The 14,584-nt window shown below is 45.7% G+C and overlaps 1 protein-coding gene across 2 annotated transcripts; it reads left to right on the top strand.

Moving 5' to 3' along the window:
- The first annotated feature begins 1,481 nt into the window (after nucleotides 1–1,481).
- On the top strand, nucleotides 1,482–9,837 carry nkiras2 (NFKB inhibitor interacting Ras-like 2). Of its 2 annotated transcripts, none has more exons than XM_078224482.1 (4): nucleotides 1,482–1,524; nucleotides 4,710–4,818; nucleotides 7,420–7,661; nucleotides 9,185–9,837. In XM_078224482.1, the coding sequence occupies exons 2-4, from the start codon at nucleotides 4,725–4,727 to the stop codon at nucleotides 9,419–9,421; spliced, it is 573 nt and encodes a 190-aa protein (XP_078080608.1). In that variant the 5' UTR covers nucleotides 1,482–1,524; nucleotides 4,710–4,724; the 3' UTR covers nucleotides 9,422–9,837. The 2 variants fall into 2 exon arrangements, with proteins under 2 accessions (XP_078080608.1, XP_078080609.1); XM_078224483.1 differs by having other exon boundaries at nucleotides 1,492–1,649.
- Nucleotides 9,838–14,584: the final 4,747 nt, after the last annotated feature.

The following is a 14,584-nucleotide window of genomic DNA, read 5'->3' as shown; positions in this document are numbered from 1 at the left end:
GTGTGGGTTAAGTTGATTGGCTATGCTAAATTGCCACTTAGTGTCAGCAGGACTAGGAAGGTAAATATGTGGGGCTGCGGGGTTAGGGGCTAGGTGGAATTGTGGTCGGTGCAGACTTGATAGGCTGAATGGTCTCCTTCTGCACCGTAGTGATTCTATGTGCAGCTTAGGTGAATTGGCTATGCAAAATTGTCCCTTAGTGTCCCAGGATGTGTAGGTGAGATGGATTAGCCATGATGAATACGTGATGGGGAACAGGGGGTGCTGGGCCTGGGTAAGATATACTCTGTCAAAGAATCAATGCAAACTTGATGGGATGAATGACCTCTTCTGCACTGTAGGGATTCTATGTACAGCAACCATAGTGCGCGAGTGGGGGAGTTGCTGACTGAGTGTTGTGCCTTTAATTTGAATATAAATTACCTAGTCGGTCCTTAACACCAATGAGCTGCTAAGGAAGCTTTTATTTAGCTTAAATGGCCTGAAAATAGAGAAGCTTTGAATTGAATTGATGGAATGACATTTTTATTTCGGTGTCAGCATTCACCTGAGTCAGGTTGTGGGTTCAAGACTCACTCCAAAGACTTAATTGTAAAAATCAAAACTGGCATTTCAGCACAGTACTGGATGCTGCACTGATGGATGAGATGTTAAACTGAGACCATGTCTGCATTCTTGGAGGTACTATTCTGAAGGCAAGCAGGATAGTTACCTCTGGTATCCCATCCAACATTTATCCCTCAATCAACACGGCAGCACAGTGTCACAGTGGTAGTGCTGCTGCCTCACAGCACCAGGGACACGGGTTCGATTCCGGTCTTGGGTCTGTGTGGAACTTGCATGTTCTGTCCGTGTCTGCATGGGTTTCCTCCAGATGCACCGGCTTCTTCCCACAATCCAAAGATGAGCAGATTAGGTGGATTGGCCATGCCAAATTGTTCCTTGGTGTCCAAAGATGTGCAGGTTAGCGACATTAATGGAGAAAATGCGTGGGGTTACGGGGCAAGTGCAGAGAGTGGGCCTGGGTAAGATGCTCTTTCAGTGGAGTCGGAGCAGATTCGATGGGCCGAATAGCCTCCTTCTGCACTGTAGGAGTTCTATGAACACCTCAAACACGGATTATATGCTCATTAGCTCATGGTTGTCCCTGGGAACTTACTGCACCCAAATTGGCTGCTGCATCTCCTACTTAACGACAATGTGACCAGGTACTCAATTGGCTGCAAATTTGGGACAAATGTTGTGGAAGGTGCTAGGTAAATGCAAGTCTGTCTTCCTGGGGAAGAAACAGTGCAATTGGTGAAGTATTTGCAACAACAACAAAAGAAGTGTTGGATCTAAATAAATGTTCAACTCCTAAAGTGGCGCCTGGATATCAATAGAAGATCAAGTCTTCACTGAGGTGAAAGGATGGCGAGTTGTCCTCCGGGCCTGGTGAGGGCGCTGTGTGTGGAGCTGAGCCTGGGGCTGGGGGTAAAGCTTGTCCCGCGCGATCTTGTTGTTTGTTTGACAGCAGAAGGCCAGGTTTGTAACTGGGGGGAAAGTAGCCTGTTTAGTTTCACCTCTCAATCTGAATCAGCCTAAATATCCTTTATTATTTACTCCCTATTTATTATTTGTAAACCAGGAAGAGATTGGAACCTCACAGGGTAGGAATTATTGACCTGTCTGTTCAATGCTCTGTTTGTTCAATCTTCATCCTGAGAGTGTCTTTCTCCAGTTTTCATAAAGCTTTTAATTTAGTTTTTTAATTATTGTCAGTTGTGGCTCAATGGGTCTTGCCTCTGGGTCAGAAGGTTGTGGGTTCAAGTTCCCCTCCAGAGACTTGAGTGCAAGAATCCAGGCTGTTCTCCCAGTGCAGTACGGAGGGAGCGATTTTGATTTGATTTATTATTGTCACATGTGTTAGTATACAGTGAAAAGTATTATTTCTTGTGCGTTATACAAAGCATACCGTTCATAGAGGAGAAGGAAAGGAGAGGATGCGGAATGTAGTGTTACAGTCATAGCTAGGGTGTAGAGGAAGAGTGCCACACGCTCAGAGGCGCTGTCTTTCTAAAGTTTATGTATTAGTGTCACAAGTAGACTTACATTAACAATGAAGCCACTGTGAAAATCCCCTAGTCGCCACACTTGGGTACACTGAGGGAGTATTTAGCATGGACAATGCACCTAACCAGCATGTCTTTCGGACTGTGGGAGGAAACCGGAGCACCCGGAGGAAACCCACACAGACACGGGGAGGATGTGCAGACTCCGCACAGCCAGTGACCCAAGCCAGGAATCGAACCTGGGTCCTTGGCTCTGTGAGGCAGTGGTGCTAACCACTGTGCCACCCTAACAGATGCGATGCTCGACCTGGAAGGCCCTGTCTTCCGTTCTCAGGTGGATGTCTAGTTTCCAGTGGCAGGGGAATTCTCCCTGGTGCCCTGGTCGATATTTGTCCCTCGGTTGACATCACTAATGCAAAATAAATTCTCTGATTATTAGTCTCTCTCATTTTTCTAACATCTGACTTTATCGATTTATCACTAGTACTCTGTGCTTTTGCCTGTTGTATTCTATCTCTTGTCTCCCCTTTATTTATGCATTTCTGTCAGATTTGTACATTCATTTCTCCTCGGTTGCTGTTTTCAATTTGCTCAGTGTTCATTTTACCAACCCTGGCTCTCAGGCCAAGCTTGGAGGAAGAGAGAAAGATGGGTTGATTTAGGTTGGATGGGGGCAGAGCAGCCGAGTGTGTCTCAGTTTTTCCCCTGGGTTTTACTCCGAGGAAAAAGGAGGATTTGGGACAGGGAGGCTGAGCAGATCAAGACTTTATCTCATAGAAACTTATGAAATTCTAACAGGGTTAGACAGGGTGGATTCTGAAAGAATGTTCCCGATGGTGGGGTGTCCAGAACTAGGGGTCATAGTTTGAGGATAAGGAGCTAACCTTTTAGGACTGAGGTGACGAGAAATTTCTTCACCCAGAGAGAGTGGTGAATCTGTGGAATTCACGAACCACAGAAAGTAGTTGAGGCCAAAGCATTGTCTGATTTCAAGAAGGAGTTAGATATAGCTCTTGGAACTAAAGGGATCAAGGAATATGGGAAGAAGACAGGATAAGGACATTGACTTTGATGATCAGCCATGATCGTAATGAATGGTGAAGCAGGCTGGAAGGGCCAAATGGCCTATTCCTGCTTCTGTTTTTTATGTTTCTATGACTTGATGCTGAAGGGAGGGGGGGAGGGGGAGGGGGGGGGGGGCAAGACAGGATGTAAAAATATAAATACATAAGTATGAAAAGCAAACTGAATGCATGCATAGTGAACAAAAGGCAACTGACATTTTTTCTATATAATTGATTGGGATGTGACTAGTTCATCATAATCAGGTGGTTGAAGAGATCTTGTTGCACAATGGGCAACAGCCCTGCCTCTGAGCTGGAAGCTCAGGGTTTGAGTCTCACAACAGGATTTGATGGCCATAAAAAGGTGGTTCCATAAGACGGCCAAACACGTTGATTATCAACCTGAAAAATCCTTCCAACACATGCCAAAGGCAGGCAGCAAGAGCAGGAGAGATTCCCGGTCAGCCATGTGATGGAAAGAAAGTTGGAACCTTGATCATCACTATTCATAGCTCCAGACTACAACATGTCTGTCAACGTGCATGTTGGCACAATAACTCAGGCTTCCGAAGTGAACTGTAATACACACACGTAATCGTGGTGAGGACAGATTGACCATGTTAATGAGAATCAGCATTTGTAACAGTTATTTTTATACCTCAATCATCTAGCATGATGGAGGGGGCCTTCCCTTCGCTCAGTACAAATAACGGACATTGGTGGATGGAACTTTGTGGATAATCAGTCACCAGCCACCCTCGTTCCGTCCTCACCGCACTTAGTCTGACAGGTATTTCTTGAAATCTGATGACTTGAGTTTACCTGATCAAATTCCCAGTATGTTCAGAGAAGACTCAAGTTTCTCTATAAAACTATTAAAGCAAGGTATTCAATTGCTGGCACCTCAAATCCTGCCCATCTCCAAGCCAAAATTCAGACCTGTACGTAAGGTAAATCCTCCCAAAAATCACTGACCAATAAGACAAGAACTACTGAAACTCTGAAAAATTAACTAAAACATCCAGCTGAATTTTGCCAGTTTGCCCAAAACTAAACCAACTCAGCCAGTAACACTGGTGGATAATGAAGAGTGCAGATAATCAAGGTTTCATAAAGATTTTCAGCATTTAGGATTTTCTTTCCACCTATTTCTTGAACATTTGGAATCGAACAACACAAGAAAGTATATTTTGCTTGTCCTGGTTATGCAATTAGTCCCATTTCCCTGTTCCCTTAATGCAGAGCGCTGAAAGATTTTCCTTTCCAAGTGTATTTCCAATTCTCTTCTGAAAGTTACTGTTGAATCTACTTCTGCCACCCTTTTGGGCAGCACATTCCTGACCACTGTGACATTATTATCAAACGCGCTGTTCTTCAGTAAGTGATGTTGATGACATTGCCACATTATTCCTGCAATCTTTGTGCTGTGTGAATTCGAGTATGCCGCTTGCAAGCCCAGAATACTGAAGATGCAACTGTTTTAAATCTAATTCTAGTTGTTGATGTTCTTCACATGCTTCGTGCTGAGCATTATTAAATATTTTCGCTTCTTTTGTGCTGTACATCACCCACTTCCCCTTACTTGTGTTGACAGCTCCAGAACAGTGAGATGGGGAAGAGTTGTAAGGTAGTGGTTTGTGGCATGGCATCAGTTGGAAAAACTGCCATTTTGGAACAGCTTCTCTATGGAAACCATATTGTTGGTGAGTGCAGAACAAAAAAGAAATCCTGTTTTATTTACAACCTTCCTGCGCCTTCCACTAGAATGTGTATAGGGAAAGATTTATTTCATGGTGTGTTGGCATACCCTGAATGTAGAGATCCGATGTAAGTTTAAGTTTATTCATTAGTGTCACAAGTAGGCTTACATTAACACTGCAATGAAGTTACTGTGAAAATTCCCTGGTCGCCACACTCCAGTGCCTGTTTGGCTACACTGAGGAAGAATTTAGCATGGCCAATGCACCTAACCAGCATGTCTTTCGGAATGTGGGAGGAAACCCACACAGACATTGGGAGAACATGCAGACTCCGCACAGCCAGTGACCCAAGCCGGGAATCAAACCCTTGTCCATGGCACTGTGAAGCATCAGTGCTAACCACTGTGCCACCGTGCCTGGTTTTGAAGTTGAAGCCCAAGATCAGCCATGATCGCACTGAACGGTGGTGCAGATCCTTCAGATCGTGTGGTCTACTCCTGCTCCTATTTTTGTGTTCTTGTGTTATCTTATTGCTATTTGTTGGACTTCGCCATGCGCACATTGGCTGTTGTGTTTGCCTGCTTACAATAATGACTACAGTTCAAAAATATTTATTTGCCCATGAAGCATTTTGGAAAGTCCTAATATTGGTTATGATGCTGTAGAAGTTCTTTTATTTTACAAACTATATATTAACATCTGGGATATCTGAAGAGGAAGAGCAGTAATACAACATTGGTTTTATTAGTCTGGTGCATGACACACAAGAACATAAGAAATGAGAGCGGGAGTTGACTAGAGTCATAGAGGTTTACAGCATGGAAACAGGCCCTTCGGCCCAACTTGTCCATGCCACCCTTTTTGTTTAAACCCCTAAGCTAATCCCAATTGCCCGCATTTGGCCCATATCCCTCTATACCCATCTTACCCATGTAACTATCTACATGCTTTTTCATAGAAATCATAGAAACCCTACAGTGCAGAAGGAGGCCATTCGGCCCATCGAGTCTGCACCGACCACAATCCCACCCAGGCCCTACCCCCACATATTTACCTGCTAATCCCTCTAACCTACGCATCTCAGGACACTAAGGGGCAAATTTTTTTTTTAACCTGGCCAATCAACCTAACCCGCACATCTTTGGACTGTGGGAGGAAACCGGAGCACCCGGAGGAAACCCACGCAGACACGAGGAGAATGTGCAAACTCCACACAGACAGTGACCCGAGACAAAATTGTACCCGCCTCTACTACTACCTCTGGCAGCTTGTTCCAGACACTCACCACCCTCTGTGTGAAAAAATTGCCCCTCTGGACACTTTTGTATATCTCCCCTCTCGCCTTAAACCTATGCCCTCTAGTTTTAGACTCTCCTACCTTTGGGAAAAGATGTTGACTATCTACCTTGTCTATGCCCCTCATTATTTTATAGACCTCTGTAAGATCACCCCTCAGCCTCCTACGCTCCAGAGAAAAAAGTCCCAGTCTATCCAGCCTCTCCTTATAACTCAAACCATCAAGTCCCGGTAGCATCCGAGTAAATCTTTTCTGCACTCTTTCCAGTTTAATAATATCCTTTCTATAATAGGGTGACCAGAATTGCACACAGTATTCCAAGTGTGGCCTTACCAATGTCTTGTACAACTTCAACAAGACGTCCCAACTCCTGTATTCAATGTTCTGATCGATGAAACCAAGCATGCCGAATGCCTTCTTCACCACTCTGTCCACTTGTGACTCCACTTTCAAGGAGCTATGAACATGTACCCCTAGATCTCTTTGTTCTGTAACTCTCCCCAACGCCCTACCATTAACTGAGTAAGTCCTGCCGTGGTTCAATCTACCAAAATGCATCACCTCGCATTTGTCTAAATTAAACTTCATCTGCCATTCGTCAGCCCACTGCCCAATTGAGCAAGATCCCGTTGCAAACCTAGATAACCTTCTTCACTGTCCACTATAGCTCCAATCTTGGTGTCATCTGCAAACTTACCAACCATGCCTCCTATATTCTCATCCAAATCATTAATATAAATGACAAATAACAGTGGACCCAGCACTGATCCCTGAGGCACACCGCTGGTCACAGGCCTCCAGTTTGAAAAACAACCCTCTACAACCACCCTCTGGCTTCTGTCAAGGAGCCAATTTTGTATCCATTTAGATACCTCACCCTGGATCCCGTGAGATTTAACCTTATGCAACAACCTTCCAAGAAAATCTCTCGAGTCTGCTTTGCCACTCGTTAAGGTCACAGCCAATCTACCTTAACTCCACTTTTCCTACCCTATCCCATATCAGTCATTTGATTTCCTTAGTGTTCAAAATCCTTATTAATTTCGGTCTTGTATACATTACTCAATAACTAAGCAATTGCAGCTTCCTGCAGTAGAGAATTCCAGCGATTCAGAATTCCAGTGATTCACAATCCCATGAGTGAAGAAATTTCTCCTTATCTCAAATGCCCAACTCCTCATCCTGAGATTCTGCTCTCAATGTCGAGACTTTTCAGCCAAGGGAAAAGGCCTCGCAGCAGCTATCCTGTCAAGTTCTCTATGAATTTTATAAACATGTCCTGATCATCTGTTTATTTTCCCCAAAAGGTTCCGAGACAAATGAAACCCTGGAAGATATTTACGTTGGCTCTATAGAGACAGACCGTGGTGTCCGGGAGCAGGTGCGCTTTTATGACACAAGAGGCCTGAAGGAAGGCATTGAGCTTCCCAAGCACTACTACTCCTTTGCTGATGGGTTTGTGTTGGTATACAGTATAGACAGCCGGGAATCCTTCAAACGAGTCGAAGCCCTCAAGAAGGAAATCGACAGGTCCCGCGATAAGAAGGAGGTACTGTGATAGACATTGTTCTGTGGCCCTGCCACCAAAACATTTCCACATTCCTTTGTCCTTGGCTAAAATAATTTGGGTATTTCCCTTTGTTTAATGGTTTTCGATAACACTTTATGCTGTCTGAACAGTTGAATAAAGAACTGCACTTCAACTGTAAATTGTTGGAAAATACTGTATTGGTGACATTTCTGTTTCTCGATGAGGGATGTTGGTACTGAAGAATGGGAGAGCTCTACCACTTCTGTCAGCATCAAGCACATTCCAGTCCCAGAAAAATAGCCCAAATGTACCAACAGGCATTCCACACACAAACTATTCAGACATGAATGTGAGATAGGAGATGGAAAAAGGCAATATAGAATCATAGAATCCCTACAGTGCAGAAAGAGGCCATTGGGCCAATCGAGCCTGCACTGACAACAATCCCACCCAGGCCCTGTTCCTGTAACCCCACGTCTCTACCCTGCCAATCTCCCTGACACTAAGGCGCAATTTAGCAAGGCCAGTCAACCTAATCCGCATATGTTTGTATTGTGGGAGGAAACCCAAGCAGACACGGGGAGAATATGCAAACTCCACACAGACAGTCACCTGAGGCCAGAATTGAACCTGGCTTCCTGGCGCTGTGAGGCAGCAGCGCTAACTACTGTGCTGCCCACAGTTAGTCCACCGAGCACACTCTTCCACAGACCACTTACAATTATCATGGACTCTGCCCAGCACAGTTAAACTCCCCGTTACTTGGTCTCAAAAAGTAATGAAGTAAACATCCAGAACAGGCTGAATGAGACTGCCAGTTGGCAGACAGTTTGTGTGCTGTGTCTCCAGCCCAAAAGGTGCCCTACTCTCCATTGTCACACAGGACTCTTGCAGCCAGCAGTGGTAAAGTAGGCCATCGCGTCTCTGTGCCACACAGACCCCACGCCTCTCATTTTAATGAGGTTGTGTGTAGTTTTCCTGCCAATAATTCATACACCTTGAGAGCCAGTCAGCTGAGCCACGACCAGAGCAAGTCCACTATGTTCACAAAATCCAACCTGCCACTTAGCTTACCAAGGTGAAATATTCTGCGCCAGGCTCTATAATCTGTAGATGCATCATAGAATACTCCAACATTTAAGGAGGCCACTTGGCCCATCGTGCCTCTTACTTTGCCAATATTGTCCCAAAGTAGAAGTGGAGTTGATGAATTGGATGGCCACCTGAGGAAACAAACCTGTAGGGCTATGGGGCTGGAGCTGGGGAATGGGACTGAGGGAGCTAACTCGGCACAGATCAACGATTAAACCTCTGGTCTCCCTGGCTCGGTTCCACACAGGGCAGTACATTTATCAGCGGAATCATCGAGAAAGCTCCCGAGTCACTTTGCTCCATGACTTTCATCCTGAGATAATATTACCCTGTCTTTGCTTTTAAGTTTTTTTGAAATCGGCAACACTTGTGCCAACGTTGTAAAGTGTTTAGAAAGCTTTGAATGTGTGTCGGCACTAAAGGCTCTCCCTCCCTGGGTCTTTCTGTAGGTGACGATTGTAATTCTGGGCAACAAATGTGACCTCCAGGAGGGGCGACGTATGGACCATGATGCTGTTCAACACTGGGCAAAGTCGGAGAAGGTGAAGCTGTGGGAAGTTTCCGTGGCAGAGCGCAAGACTCTGATCGAGCCATTTGTCCATCTGGCCAGTAAGATGACACAACCTCAGAGCAAGTCCACTTTCCCACTCAGCCGGAAAAAGGGGAGCGGCTCAATTGACAGTTAATACACTGACTGAAGCGCAAAGGTTCCATTTCAATGCCATAACTTTATTCCATTCCTGCAAAGCATTTGTCCGTTGAGGAAATTCTATACTTATTTATGTTGCTAATGTTCTGTCCTCATTCATATAATAAACCTTCTATTTATATTGAGCTTTACCTTCTATTTACGTTGAGCCTCATTGAAGTGTAATCTTAAAAATATTAATGTGCTACTTTTGAAATGCATTTACTGGTTGTTGTGTCGACGAAAGCGATTAAAGGGTTGGCGACTTGATTAGAAGAATCATAGAATTCCTACAGTGCGGAAGGAGGCCATTCGGCCCATCAAGCCTGCACCGACAACAATCCCCATTCAGGCCGTATCCCCATACACATCTTGGGACACTAAAGGCCAATTTGCCTACGCCTATCCACTTAAGCTGCAAATCTGTGGGAGGAAACCGGAGCACCCGGAGGGAACCCACGCAGACACGGGGAGAACATGCAAACTCCACACAGACGGTGACCCGAGGCTGGATTTGAACCCGGGTTCCTGGCGCTGTGAGGCAGACAGTGCCACTCCGTTGGAAGGATTGGAAGGAAAGAGTCAACTGAAACTTATAAAGAATTGTCTGTACACAGCAGACAAGGTCAGTGTTAGCTTCTTTACTAACACATTGTCAGATGAAGCTATGGTAACATAGAAACATGGAAAATCTACAGTGCAGAAGGAGGCCATTCAGCCCATTGTGCCCATTTTCAGTTGAAAATTAGATTTTTAGCCTAGTCCCTCATCCATGGCCCAATGGGTGGGAAAATGGGGGAATTTGCTGCTCGCCTTTTGGCCGTACTTACCTGAACGAATCTCCGGCACTCTGTGCAATGCAGAATGCCTCAGAATGATTCATGCTGAAAAGTAGGGGACAGGGCTTCATCCCGCCTGAGAAGCCGGCAGCATAGCGCTGAGTGGGCCACTGCATGTGCGCCAATCTGTCAGTGTGGAGTTTGGCACATGCGCATTGGGCCCCGCATCGCCGGTCTCCCGATTGTTGGCCTTCACCGGAACCCCATGATCACTGGCCTTCCTGAACCCCCCATCCTGGATCACTGGCTACCGGAACCACCCCCCCCTTCAACACCCCGGTGCAGTCTTGATCTCCCCCAGTGGGCGCCCTCCCTTGCCCCAGACCTCCCGGGGGCATACCTCAGTGGCCTCTGTCCCCACCAGCAGGATGAGGACGCCTGTTCCCCATTAGTAGGCAGCAGTTGTAAACCCCGCTGGTGGGAACTACTCATAGCAGGGTGGGGAGGTGCCAGCGGGTCCGGAGAATACCGTCCCGGGCCCACTAATCATATGGGAATTCAAGTTTCCATATGATAACCAGCTCCGCGCTGATTTCCAGTGCGAAGCTGATTGTGCTAAAGAAAAGCACCTCAGAGACTCGTGATCAGTCGGATGCCAGTTGCGAATCTTGCAAAAGGCCCCCCCGCTGTTGTCTCCTGGCGCACTGCACTCTCGAGTCTACATGTGACTCCAGAGCCGCAGTAAAATGATTGACTCTCAACTGCCCTTGGGAAACTAGGGATGGGCAATAACTGCTGGCCAGCCAGTGATGCTCATGTCCCACGAATGAACAAAAGAAATCAGGTTCAATGGCGACAGAGCACCTGGGTCTGAAGGAGATCTCTAGGTTATGAAATGATGAGCCGAGTAATGTTGCACCATGTGGTGTGTAAATAAAAGTAGTAACAAGAATGAACGAGCCTGGGAAGAATGGGGGTCCCAGTCTCTATATCCTAATACTGAAACTGGCAAACATCTCTTCCAAAAGAAAGACTTGACAAGCAGGAAGACCCTTGAATTCTGATGAAAAGTGGGATTTTCCAGTTCCAACTGAGGTCAACGGATCTTTTGCTTGTCAAATTATCCGTCCTGCCCATGATTTCCACGGCGGGTGGGACCAGAAGATTTAGGCAAAGATTTTTTTTTGTTTTCACAGATTTGTGTATTTACAGTAATTTGGTCTTTACTTCAGATTTCTAGTCTGTAGATGTCTTTCTGTATATGTATGGTGGGTTGCCAAGATGATTCCAATGAAATATTAGGAAGCTTTCCAGAAAGGCCATCCTATTCCACAAAAGACAGAAATTGCATCGAGATTAATTGCACTAAAGTAAAATGACACGCATTGCAGTATTGCTGCCTCACAGTGCCAGGGACCTGGATTCAATTCCTGGCTTGGGTCGCTGTCTGTGTGGAGTTTGCACCTTCTCCCCGTGTCTGCATGGGTGTCCTCTGGGTGCTCCGGTTTCCTCCCACAGTCCGAAAGACGTGTTGGTTAGGTGCATTGTGTAATAAGTCTTTGGAGGCAGAAATCCCTTCACCAAAATCCCTTTATTTACAAACTCGAACAGCAGTACACAGAGTGCTAACAGTCAGTAGTCTACCTCCGGGGGTGTCAGAGGAACTGGCACTCCCAGTTAAGTACAAGGCAAAGACTCCATCAATTGGGTCCTCAATCAGGGAGTTCATACTCCAATAGGCCAACCTCAGTGGCCTGTTGAAGTCAATACACATTAGCCATGCTAAATTCTCCCTCAGTGGACCTGAACAGGCGCCAGAATGTGGCGACGAGGGGATTTTCACAGTAACTTCATCGTGGTGTTAATGTAAGCCTACGTGTGAACCTAATAAACAAACTGAAACTTTATTGATTTATAGCTTCAGTTCAAAAAAGCAGTGACAGTATAAAGTACTGTAAGGTAATTAAACTAGAACAAGAAGATGACTGAAAAGTTCAGTGGTAAAAATCCACAGTCATGGTGATGGAGACGATGTCAAATATGATTTTAAGGTTTGAGTAAGTGGCTTGAAGGTTAGAGATAGCATCAGTGGCAAAGAGAGCCACTATTTGTGTTGAGTGTTGAAAATGATGGCTTTATTTTGGGTAGCACAGTGGTTAGCACTGCTGCTTCACAGCTCCAGGGACCTGGGTTCGATTCCCGGCTTGGGTCACTGTCTGTGTGTGGAGTTTGAGCATTCTCCCCGTGTCTGCGTGGGTTTCCTCCGGGTGCTCCGGTTTCCTCCCACAGTCCAAAGATGTGCGGGTTAGGTTGATTGGCCGTGCTAAAATTGCCCCTTAGTGTCCTGAGATGCGTAGGTTAGAGGGATTAGTGGGTAAATATGTAGGGATATGGGGGTAGGGCCTGGGTGGGATTGTGGTCGGTGCAGACTCGATGGGCCAAATGGCCTCTTTCTGCACTGTAGGGTTTCTATGACTCTATTCAGCGGAATTAAGCTGTGATTCATCGAACATGTACCAACAAGAAAGTGGTCATGGGCTTAAGAAAAATGGTGGATAGGCAGAACTAAATTAATGTATATATGGGTGTTGACCCAGTGCTGTTGAGAAATACAGGGAAGGAAGATGAGGGGCCAAAGACAGATGGTTGGAGGAAACGGTTTGGTGGAAGGAAGAGCATTGACTTGGGATAGGCAGAAGTCAAACCTTGCATGGACTGTCTGATTGTCCGGAGTTGGATAACAGAGAAGAAGTGGTGGAGGATGCTGGAGTGGTCAAGCATGTTTACATTGAGAGGGTAAGGAGGGTAAAGAGGAGGAACACACTGGCCAGTCGCCAAAGATGATTTTGGCTGGAATTGGTGTGGTGGAAAGGAATAACAGCAAAACGGACTATTATTTAAATGGTAAAAAATTGCAGCATGCTGCTGTGCAGAGGGACCTGGGTGTCCTTGTGCAAGAACCACAAGGAGTTGGTTTGCAGTTGCAGCAGGTAATTAAGGCGGCAAATGGAATTTTGTCCTTCATTGCTAGAGGGAGGTAGTTTAAAAACAGCGAGGTTATGTTGCAGCTGTATAAGGTGCTGGTGAGGCCACACCTGGAGTACTGTGTACAGTTTTGATCTGCTTACTTGAGAAAGGATATACTGGCACTGGAGGGGGTGTAGAGGAGATTCACTAGGTTGATTCCGGAGTTGAGAGGGTTGGTTTATGAGGAGAGATTGAGTTGACTGGGGCTATACTCATTAGAATTCAGAAGAATGAGGGGAGATCTTATAGAAACATATAAGATTATGAAGGGAATAGATAAGATAGAAGCAGGGAAGTTGTTTCCACTGGTGGGTGAAACTAGAACTAGGGGGCATGGCCTCAAAATAAGGGGGAGCAGATTTAGGACTGAGTTGAGGAGGAACTTCTTCACACACGATGTTGTGAATCTGTGGAATTCCCTGCCCAGTGAAGCAGTTGAGGCTACCTCATTGAATGTTTTTAAGGCAAGGATAGATACATTTTTGAACAGTAAAGGAATTAAAGGTTATGGTGAGCGTGCGGGTAAGTGGAGCTGAGTCCATGAAAAGATCAGCCATGATCTTATTGAATGGCGGAGCAGGCTTGAGGGGCCAGATGGCCCACTCCTGCTGCTAGTTCTTATATTCTTATGTTCATATCGAGAAGAGCTTTGACTTTGGATAGGTTGAAGTCAAACTACACATGACTCGCATGGACTGTCCGATTGGCCGGAGTTGGATAATAGAGAAGAAGTGGTGGAGGATGCTGGAGTGGTCAAGCGTGGTGAACATTGAGAAGCTAAGGAGGGTGAAGAGGAAGAACACACTGGCCAGTCGCCAAAGATGATTTTGGCTGGAATTGTTCATGTGCTGTGAGTTGGGCGAGGCATGACTGGAGTGATTCAAACAGGAAATTTCAGGCGAGGTGGATGTGATGAGGTGCCAATGTGCTTGAGGGCCCTTTGAAAGGAACAGGAAGTTACAAATAGAGCAATGCAGGGAAGAGATGGGTCGCCGATGAGTGGCGGGACAAAGGGTTTTATGATAGTGATTTTAGCATTTAAATTCTGTTGAAGGATGACACTAATGGTGTGAGGAAGATATCTTCTGTTGTTCCCCATTGACTGCAGATGTCACAATGATGCCTCAAAGTGTAGGTGTTCGGGAAGTTTGTTACCAGTATCAAGCCCTTTGTACTGCAGCTGCTGACACCAGTCAGACTTGAGGAACAGGATTTCTGTCTTTGCAAGAGCCCCATCTGAAGAAATTGTTTTCAGAACTGCTTCTGTAGCAAACTTAAATGCTGCCTATAGAGACTGCCATCGTTTTTGGCAGCTACGGAGGGAGGATACGGCTTGTCTCAACAGGACAGGAATA

The sequence above is a fragment of the Mustelus asterias genome, chromosome 11 (genome assembly GCF_964213995.1).
Source record: "Mustelus asterias chromosome 11, sMusAst1.hap1.1, whole genome shotgun sequence".
NCBI lineage: Eukaryota > Metazoa > Chordata > Chondrichthyes > Carcharhiniformes > Triakidae > Mustelus > Mustelus asterias.
This window is presented reverse-complemented; position numbering and strand designations above follow the sequence as displayed.

Excerpts from the sequence above, each read along its gene's own strand:
- nkiras2 (XM_078224482.1), top strand. The coding sequence starts at position 4,725 with ATGGGGAAGAGTTGTAAGGTAGTGGTTTGTGGCATGGCATCAGTTGGA. Across the intron at positions 4,819-7,419 it reads CTATGGAAACCATATTGTTG|GTTCCGAGACAAATGAAACC; the intron begins GTGAGTGCAGAA and ends TTTCCCCAAAAG. Across the intron at positions 7,662-9,184 it reads GGTCCCGCGATAAGAAGGAG|GTGACGATTGTAATTCTGGG; the intron begins GTACTGTGATAG and ends GTCTTTCTGTAG.